The sequence below is a fragment of the Musca domestica genome, unplaced genomic scaffold, assembly GCF_030504385.1.
Source record: "Musca domestica strain aabys unplaced genomic scaffold, Musca_domestica.polishedcontigs.V.1.1 135, whole genome shotgun sequence".
In the NCBI taxonomy this organism is placed as follows: Eukaryota; Metazoa; Arthropoda; class Insecta; order Diptera; family Muscidae; genus Musca; species Musca domestica.
In genome coordinates this window covers 1,381,380-1,392,116 of record NW_026712181.1, presented here as the reverse complement: position 1 = coordinate 1,392,116, position 10,737 = coordinate 1,381,380, and the positions used below count along the sequence as shown (strand labels likewise).

At 36.7% G+C, this 10,737-nt stretch overlaps 1 protein-coding gene across 1 annotated transcript; it reads right to left on the bottom strand.

The window, feature by feature from the left end:
- Window positions 1-657: 657 nt before the first annotated feature.
- On the bottom strand, window positions 658-6,763 carry LOC101899447 (beta-mannosidase). Its single transcript, XM_059118876.1, has 6 exons — window positions 6,757-6,763; window positions 6,044-6,517; window positions 5,547-5,968; window positions 4,115-4,312; window positions 1,112-1,294; window positions 658-1,042 (listed from the first exon to the last, which is right to left on the bottom strand). Exons 1-6 carry the CDS (start codon window positions 6,761-6,763, stop codon window positions 767-769), a joined length of 1,560 nt encoding a protein of 519 aa, XP_058974859.1. The 3' UTR covers window positions 658-766.
- Window positions 6,764-10,737: the final 3,974 nt, after the last annotated feature.

Sequence of the window (10,737 nt, the reverse complement as noted above, 5' to 3'; positions counted from 1 at the left end):
ATCTCAGGTAACTTTGTGTAAAATTTCATAAAGAATATTTTAGTCTTTGAGGTCATCCCTCCAAAAAATACTTTGTAAGAGATTTTTGCATAAAATCACTTAAAGTACAGCTTTAAACCTAAAATGCGTTTTTAATATATGTATAGTGAATTCCTGACGTTTAGATAAGATTTTGACGGGTTTTAGGAGCTACAGTAGAGTTTTATGACAAATAATGTTGTAGAATATTTTGACTTCTTATGATCGCATTTAAAAATGATATTAGCTCGAAAATTTCAAAAAATGTGGAGAAAAGAAAAACTTGTTGAAAAATATATTTCGAGTGTGTACCAAATTTATTGAAGAAAAAATTTGATATATCGTATCCCATTTTGTAAATTTTGACATTAAAAAGGTCAATTTTTCATAGAAATCAAATTTGGTTTTCTTTTGGCGGATAAATGAAAAAAACCTAATAAAGATGGGAGATTTTTAAAATATTATTTGAGGTTAGCTTAAGGTTCGCAAGAAGTTATGGAGTTAAAATTTCGGGTGTTATTTAACATTTTGCATTCGCAGTGTGTAGAAATCATTACTACCAGAGATAACGCTAAAATAGCCCACTATATTCCAAATTACGACTTTTTTATATAAATCCTCCATCAAATGAAACCCCAATTTATAGATATATAAATTCCTTATAGTAAAATATATTTTGTTCGATATTCAAGTTTCACAAAGTTCTTAACTTATTAACTTATTTTTTTTTTGCTTGGTGGCAACCAATTTAAAGCTTCATAAACTGATTAACTGTCATTATTTTAAAATCTTTGGCATTCAGTCGAACGCATTCCTTTGCCTCAAATTCCAGATGTAGAACACAACTCGATGAAGTCATCATAAAACCATTTTTCGAAAATTTATAATGTTTAATGTCGGGGTGTTTTTCCAATATTAATTCTATGTAGACAAATATTGCCGGATATTTGGCGTTCAGTGTCAGACTGTAGCTGTTCATTTTGACATTGACTTGGGAACTGCAGAAAACATTGGAAATGAGAATCTGTAAAAAGAAAGAATTTTATTTTATCTTAGTTTCGAAGGGAATGAAATTTGTTGTTGAAAGGCTTACTTGTATCTGAGGATCTTTGATAGCCTGAACACTGCTAAACGAGGCAGGGAAATAAAATGTACGGGCCAATGCCATGTTATTTCGTTGCAGCACAAATTCTACAAAGCTGTTGTAGTTGGTAAACTCTCCCTGAAAGATGTCATCGACGGGTATTACCTTGTCGTAGTGAACGCCATTTGGTACCTGGAATGGAGAAAGGATGTATAATTTACTAGTAAATTCCCGCTATTTCGTGTGCGAAATAATGAATTTATGTTAAGAAATTTTTTTACCCCAAATAAAATTTTTTGAATAATTATCTTCCCCAAATACCAAATCTAATACCATTCAGACCTTTTTTGGTGCAGGGTGAGATAACTTTTGGCAAGAATTATGGCCTTCAAACGGCCAATGAAACTGTCACACGCTGCCCACATGTTGCTCCGCGGTATTTTGGCCCATTTCCGGCGAAGAGCTTGCTTGAGGTGATCGACACTTTGGTATTTTTTAGTGCCAACCTTGCTTTTCAAAATACTTCAGACACAATAGTCTAACGGATTGGTATCCGGAGATTTTGGTAGCCATTGTGCGCTGAAAATGAAGGAACCTCCCTTTGTAATCATCCTTGGGTGGCGCGTGCTGAGTCCTGTTGGAGTGTCCAAGGTCTGCGGCCAAAATGTTTGCGTGCCCAAGGCTTTAATACACTCTCCACAATATTTTTGCGATAATATTCGGCATTTATTTTGATGCCACGGTCTATTACTACGGGCGTAGAGCGACCATCGTCTGTTATGGCGGCCCACACCACACCATCACCATGGCCGGCGCTTGAATTTTGGTGGCCAACCGAAGGTGCACATTTTTAGCTGACCTCTTTGGCTAGTAAACACGATCATTTTGTTTGTTTACAAACTGCTGGACAACGAATGTTTTCTCATCGGAGAAATGCAAATTCGGCAGTTAACCACTTTCGGTCAAGCGAATCAAATCTTTAGCTCTTTTGAGCCTATTTTCTTTCTGTTGCTGTGTAAGTGCTTGCACTTTTTGGAATTTCAATGGCCTTACCCCGAGCCCGTTTTTCAACGAACCATTTTTCGGCGACGCAGGTTTATATCAAGTCGCTACTTTACTTTTCGAACCATTTCTGCTGATGTTCTTGTTTCTTCCGTCCACTTCCTTTACGACTATTTAGTACTCTTTAGATACTAAGAATTCCCAAATCATCTCTCAAACAAATTTCAAGAACTATTCGACTTATAGCAAATTTAGTACCATTTAGTACTTCTCGTATAATTGTAGAACGTATTTCCAAAACCACCTCATGTTTTGAGTTTTTACCTATACCTGTTCTCAGTTCTCCCAAAAATTTGAATTGTACCAAATTTAGTACACATAAGTAAGAATTTCCGAAACTACCTACGTACCTCAGTCCTAAATGCAATACTAATCGGTTCGCCCAAATCGAAATTGTACCAAATTTAGTACCAATTCCAAATTTCAGGATTCCACCCCTATCGGTTCGCTCAAATACATATTGTAGCAAATATGGTACTATTAAGTAAATATCCCAATCCTACATTTCAACAGTCATCCTAATTCCAATTTTAAGGATTCTAGCCCTATCGGTTCGCACAAATCCAATTTGTACTAAATCTGGTACGAATTTCCAAATTTACCACCCCAATCCTACACTCAAAATTTCCGAAACTGCCTCCATACCTCAAGAAATGTTATTTTCAAATTGCAGAATTCCAGCTCTATCGCTTGACCACAATTCCAAGTTGTACAATTTTTAGTACCATTTAGTACACCGAAGTACAAATTTTCAAAAATACCTTCACATCCCAATCCTACACTCCGACGGTAATCTTATTTCCAATTTTCAGGATACCAGGTTCATTGATTCACCCAAATCCAAATTGTACCAAATTTAGTATCATTTAGTACACATAAATACGAATTTCGAAAGCTTCCAAATCCATTAAGTACTACTTTCCAGAACTTTCTACATTCCATAATCTTATAATGCAATATTAATATTATTTTCATGGACTTCAGGACTCCGACTCGATCGGTTCTCCCAAAATTTAAATTGTACCACAGTTAGTACAATTTAGTATACATTAGTACGAATTTCCAAAAAAATACCTAAATTTCTCAGTCCTAAAAGTCCGCTATTGGATCTATTTCTAAAATTCAGAATTTCTACTCTATCGGTTCACCCAAATCGAAATTGTACCAAATTTAGTACAATTTAGTACTTTTCGTGCACATAAATAAAAATTTCGAAAACTTCCCCTGTATTCCAGTCCAACACTCCGCCAGTAATTTTAATTTCAAATTTCAGCATTCCAGCTACATCCGTTCCTGCAAATTCAAATTGTACTAAATTTAGTAGCGTTTAGTACTTTTCGTATACATGAGTTCGCACACAAAACTACCTCCTTACATCGACCCTAATCATCAACCTAGATTTCTTTTCCAGATTTCAAGTTTTTAACCCTAACCATTCACATGATGCGAAATGGTACCAAATATAGTACATTTTAGTAATTTCCGTACGCTCCGTACATCTATCATACTCTTTATCAGTGACCTCATTTTAAATTTCTAGCTCTTCGTCCTCAAATACGAAGGGTACCATATTTAGTACATTTTAATACATTTCGTGCCGTTCTAGTACGAATTTAAAAAAAACCTAACCTTATGTGACCCGTTCGAACCAAGAGTGACCCTCACTCAAAATTTCAAGATGCTAGCTTCAACCGTTTCGTCTGGGCGTTGATGAATCGTTAAGTCAGTCAGGGATGGATCTTTAGTATCTCTGCATTAATTGGTTTAAAGGTGGCGACACATAAGAGGATTTTTATAGACATGAGAAGATTATGTTTAGCAGGACTCAATTATGGAAAGAACTGAAATTTCTAGCCCAAATTTTCGCTACTAAATATTTTATTTTTAATTTTTTTACCAATTTGTCGTATATCCTGAGTTTAAGAATTCGTAGAAATTGAAACACCTTACCATCGTTACAGGCCATGTTGTCGTATTCTTTGGAAACAGTTGAGACCATTTGTAAATATTCATTGAGACCTGCAGGCCGTCGGTATTTATTTCGAATAGATCGCATATCAGAGAGACATTCAGGGATCGAATTTTACTCTCATACAAGGCGGTTATGGCAATGGGCGCCAGAAATTCCTTAGACCAATAGTGCAGCAGCTAAAAAAATAAAATGAATTTAATTTAAAAAAGTAAATAAAGCAAGTAAAAAAACTGTGAGTTCGGCTTGGCCGAACTTTGAATACCCTCCACCATTTGCACAAGCTATTACAATATTCAAATGCGGAACTTGAAAAAAAAATTATTTACAATGTAGGTAAAATCATCAAAATACCGAATATAAGTAGGTAACATGGGGGTTATAAAACGTGGACCTGCACAGACAATTTTCTGTCATAGGCTGTGGTATCCATTACGAACTTCAAATGCGAGATTTGAGACAATTCTGGTAAAAAATGTCGCTTAAATCATTAAAATACCGAATATCGGGAGGTACTGTTATATGGGGGCTATACGAAGACGTGGGCCTGCACAGACAATTTTCTGTCATAGGCTATAGTATTCATTATGAAATTCAAATTTGAAATAGTTCTGGTAAATAATGTCTCAAAAATCATTAAAATACCCAATATCGGGTTATATGGGGGCTATACGAAGATGTGGACCTACATGGCTCATTTTCTGTCTTAGGATGTAGCATCCATTACGAACTTCAAATACCAAAATTGAAACAATTCCGGTAAATAATGTCGCTAAAATCATAAAAATACCGAAAATCGGGTGGTACCGTCATATGGGGGCTATACGAAGACGTGGACCTACATGGCCCATTTTTTGTCTTAAGCCGTAGTATTTATTAAAAACTTTAAATACTAATTTTGATTTTGAAATTCCGTTAAATAATGTCGCTAAAATTATCAAAATACAGAATATCGGTAGATACCGGTATATGGGGGCTATACGAAGACGTAGACCTTCACAAACAATTTTCTGTCATAGGCCGTAGTATTCATTACGAACTTCAAATACCAAATTTGAAACAATTCGGGTGAATAATGTCGCTAAAATCATTAAAATACCGATTATCGGGAGGTACCGTTATATGAGGGCTATACGACTTATGTGGACTATGTGGACTTACATGGCCCATTTTCAATACCAAAAGTCCTGCATACATAATACACATTTGAGTAAAATTTTATCAACCCACTTCATTTCGTTCGGAAGCTAGAGTGATTTTCACAGACAGACAGACGGACGGACCTGGATAAATCGACATAGAATTTTATGCTGATCAAGGGGTCTAAATGTATATTTCGAGGTGTTACAAACGGAATAACAAAGATAATATACCCTCCATACTGTGGTGGAGAGTATAAAAATCTGAACACACCTTATAATTTCCATAGTAATCAATGGCTGACCATGACGGCGCAACCCAGACATCATTCAGCTGCCAATACAATGCACCCATTGTTCGATGTTCGGTATCGCGTAGACTGCGATACAACTCTGTTTCGGTTTTCGTGGCCATAGCCTGTGAGATTTGACTAAAATATACCAAAGCCTCCAAATAATTGGCATCCTCTGGCAGCGGCAGAGGAAAATGAATTCGCACCAAAGGTGTTATGGCCATCATGCCCAGTGGATGATGTTGACGATGTTCTATTAAATCGGCAAGATTATCCTCCGGACCCAGTGTGCGCTGCCATGTCTGCAAGGAGGGTAAACTTTGAAACCCGTATTCCGATGCAAATCTAGGGCGGGGATATATGGAGGGATTCCAACCATCCTTGAAAATGTCATAGAAATGGACTAAAAGAAAAGAGAATTAATAAGGGGAAAAATTCATTATTTTTGTTATTAATATTATTTTTCTTCCGAACTCACCATCTCCATAATTGGGATCTTGAGGATTTGCCGATATATAATTATCTCTCGCCGATTCTTTGCCATTGGATGGTGACGAGACCAAAGGCAATGGTCGTGTTGCATGTTCCAATGCCTTTAGTTCATGTATTACCGTAGCTATATACAATTGCCGATATTCAGTCTTAAAACGTTCCTCCACTGTGCCATACCAATTTTGTGCAATGGCCACCTCATTTTCATTATTTGTCGCAAATATCGCAATACTTGGATGATGGGCAATACGTTGAGCATTTTGTATAACCTCTTTACGTACGGAGGCCAAAAATGAATCTGTAACGGGATACATGGCACACGCAAACATCATATCCTGCCATATCATTATGCCCAACGAATCGGCCATTTCATAGAAATATTCGGACTCATAGATGCCACCACCCCAAACGCGTATCATATTTTGGTGAGTGTCCTTGGCTGCTTGCAGGAGGTGTTTAACTAAAAAATGGAAAATACATATACAGGGTGAGATGAAAAATGCCACTCGTCCGACAGCTGTTAAAATTAAAAAACATGGACAGACGCACGGATGGATTGACATCCATAAATCGACTCAGAATTTTATTCTATGCAGATCATCAAAAGGAAATATAGGTATAACTCGCTTGCTTGGTTTTTATTCGTTTATAGTTGTTTCTGCTGCAGCTACCTAATAACCGCTAACGATTATTTTGTACAGTACATTTTGTATAACGCCTAAAAGTATGCTCTAGTTGCAGTCTTATTGTTATGGGTGATGTGTTATAAAGTAGAGATGTTGATGGTTTATTCAAAATGACATACGCCAAACTTTAAGATGTTACCTCACACGACACTGTGGTGCAGGGTATTTTTATACCCTCCACCTTGGAAAGGAGGGCATATTAACTTTGTCATTCCGTTTGTATCATGTCTAAATATTCGTCGTAGACCCCATAATGTATATATATTCATAATCAGCATAAAATTCGATTAAAATATGTCCGTCTGTCTGTTGAAATCACGATACCGGCCACATTATTTAACGTAGAGCGTGAAAATTAAACGGAATAATTTGTATTGTGCCTAGGATGGTTGGTTTGAAAATGAGGTATATCCGTCCACGTTTTGGTATAGTCCCCATATAACGGTACCTCCCGATATTCGGATTTGTCTGAGTAATGGTATTTGTAGGTCATAATGGGTCCTAGTTCGTGTGGCGAAACATTGTATGTATAGGTCCACACTTTGGTATATCTCCCGATATTCGGTATTTTGATGGTTTTTGTCACATTTTTTCACGGATTTGTCTAAAAATTGGAATTTGTTGGTCATAATAGGTTCTAGCTCCGTTGGCGAAACATTGTACGTATATATAGCGGTACCTCCCGATATTCGGTATTTTGATGATTTTTGCCACATTTTCCCACGAATGTGTCTAAAAATCGGTATTTGTGGGTCATAATTGGTTCTAATGTTTCCATTACCCTAAGGTGGACGATATTAAAAGTTCGGCCCAGCCGAACTTAATGTTTTTTACTTGTTTTTGTGTGCATTTTTTTCTAAAATTCAGAAAGAAAATAAGTCGAGTTCTGTGAAAATTGCTATAGTTCCGATATATACAGGGTGGGATGAAAAAACTGCAACCAACCTCAGACTGTTGTCACTTCTAAGCCACTCGTCCGACAGCTGTTAAAATTATTTCAATGACAGCTCATTATATTGTTTACTAGCGTACAAAAGCATTTTGGTGAGAATTTTCCAGAAAAAAGTCAGTCGTGATGGATTTCAAGCGTGATGGTGTGATTTCTTTCTATTCGGCTGGAAAACCACAAGTGGCTATCGTTAGAGCACTCCAGCATTTAAATGTGAATAAATCTCTTATCATCGTACCATGTCTCGGTAGCGTAGCCCGACGTTAAGGAAGTGGATGGGAGAAAACAGCAACATTAGCAGAAATGGTTCGAAGAGTAAAGGAGCGACTTGATTGAAACCCACGTCGCAGTGGCCGAAAAATGGCTCATGAGTTGAACATACCGCAATATTCCATTCGGCAAATATTGAAAAATGAGCTCGAGGTAAAGCCATTGAAATTCCAAAAAGTGCAAGAACTTACACCGCAACGGAAAGAAAATGGACTCAAAAGAGCTAAAGAGTTGCTTCGCTTGGTCGAAAGTGGTGAACTGCCGAATTTGGTTTTCTCCGATGAGAAAACATTCGTTGTCAAGCACTTTGTAAACAAACAAAATGTTCGTGTTTACTTGGTCAGAAGAGGTCAGCTGAAAATGTGCACTTTCGGTTGGCCAACATAACTCAAGCGCCGGCCATGGTGATGATAGCAGCCGATGGTTTCTCTCCGCTCGTATTAATCAGAATAAATGCCGAATATTATCACGAAAATATTCTGGAGGGTGTACTAAAGGCTGGGGCACGCCAACATTTTGGCCGCAGACCTTGGTCATTCCAACAGGACTCAGCACCATTGCACTCAACACGAGCCACCCAAGAATGGTTACAAAATGAGGTACCTCGCTTCATTTCCAGCGCACAATGGCCACCAAAATATCCGGATACCAACCCGTTGGACTATTGTGTCTGGAGTATTTTGGAAAGCAAGGTTGGCTCTAAAAACCAAATACCAAAGTGTCGATCACCTCAAGCAAGCGCTTTGCCGGGAATGGGCCAAAATACCGCAGAGCAACATTCGGGCAGCGTGTGACGGTTTCATTGGCCGTTTGAAGTCCATAATTCGTCCCAAAGTTCACCAATTCAAACAAGACTAAACTTATTCTAAAATTTGATGCTATTTCCGACATTTCTTGCTTTCATTCAATAAAATTTAAAAAAAAAAATGTAAAAATTATGGTGTTGGCGTATTAGTAAGGTAAACCGTTTGGGAAGAAATGAACCACGCTCTCGTTACTTCCTTAAATTACCTTTATTGTAACGACTGAACGTTACTAAGTCGTCAATTTCATCTGCCACTAAAAAGTCAATGTTAAGAAGTAACTAGTGCGTGGTTCATTTCTTCCCGAACGGTTTAACTTTTTGGTTAAAGATTCGAGATCGCCGGCGAGGGTTTTCATCGCCTGTTGGTGACTTTTTAGTTATGTCAGCGACAAAAAATGCTTGCTGGGTACTGTCATATCTTGCAATATCTGTCCTATTCTTTCTGTATTTGTATGGGAAGTCTAACTATAAAATGTATGCATGCAGATATTTTAATAAGAAAGCAAAAACATCATTGATAATGTAAAATTCATATTTAAAAGGAAAGCATTGTAGTATTTTGTCGAAAGCTTCGAAATTTTACTCAAATGTATATTATGTCTGCAGGAATTTTGGTATTGAAAATGGGTCAAGTAGGTCTACGTTTTGGAATATGTACCTCCATATTTTCGGTATTTTGGTGATTTAAGCGATATTATTCACCGGGAATGTTTCAAACTTGGTATTTGAAGTTCGTAATGGATACTACAGCCTGTGATAGGAAATTGTCTTTGCAGATCCGCATCATCGTATATCCCCCATATAACGGTACATCCCGATATTTGGTATTTTGATGATATTAACGCATTATTAACCGAAATTGTTTCAAATTTGGTATTTGAAGTTCGTAATGGATACTACAGCCTGTGATAGGAAATTTTCTTTGTATAAGCCCTATATAGTGGAACCTTCCGATATTCGGTATTTTGATGATTTTAGCGGCATTATTCACCGGAATTGTTTCAAATTTGGCATTTGGTGTTCGTAATTTATTCTACAGCCTATGACAGAAAATTGTATGTGCAGGTCCACATCTTCGTATAGCTCCCATATAACGGTACCTCCCTTTATTCGTATTTTAATGATTTTAGCTATATTTTTCACCGGAATTGTTTCAAATTTATTATTTGATGTTCATAATGGATGCTGCCGTCTATGACAAAAAATTGTCTGTGCTAGGTCCACGTCTTCGTATAGCCCCCATATAACGGTACCTCCCGGTAATCGGTGTTTTGATGATTTTAGCGACATTATTCACCGAAATTGTTTGAAATTTGGTATTGGAGTTCGCAATGAATACTACAGCCTATGATCAAAACTTGTCTATGCAGGTCCACGTTTTCGTAAAACCCCCACATAATAGTACCTCCCTATATTAATGCTTTTAGCTGTATTATTCACCGATTTTTTTTTTTTCAAGTTTCGCATTTGAATATTGTAATATATTGCAGGTCCACGTCGTCATTTAGACCCTAATATGACGACAACATTTGGTCTTTTTAAGATTTTAACAGAATTTTGAAAGGATTTTATTTTTTGAATATTGCCAAATTCGTTCCAAATAATGGAGGGTATTCAAAGATCAGCTCAGCCAAACTTACAGCTTTTTTACTTTTTTTTTTTTTTGTGGAACATTGGTGAACATTTTTTTGATATACGGTGAAAATCGAGATTTCTTATCTCAGGTAACTTTGTGTAAAATTTCATAAAGAATATTTTAGTCTTTGAGGTCATCCCTCCAAAAAATACTTTGTAAGAGATTTTTGCATAAAATCACTTAAAGTACAGCTTTAAACCTAAAATGCGTTTTTAATATATGTATAGTGAATTCCTGACGTTTAGATAAGATTTTGACGGGTTTTAGGAGCTACAGTAGAGTTTTATGACAAATAATGTTGTAGAATATTTTGACTTCTTATGATCGCATTTAA

Coding starts and splice junctions, on each gene's coding strand:
- LOC101899447 (XM_059118876.1), bottom strand. Junction 5,969..6,043: donor AGATCCCAATTATGGAGATG/GTGAGTTCGGAA, acceptor CTTTTCTTTTAG/TCCATTTCTATGACATTTTC. Junction 4,313..5,546: donor ATTACTATGGAAATTATAAG/GTGTGTTCAGAT, acceptor TTATTTTTTTAG/CTGCTGCACTATTGGTCTAA.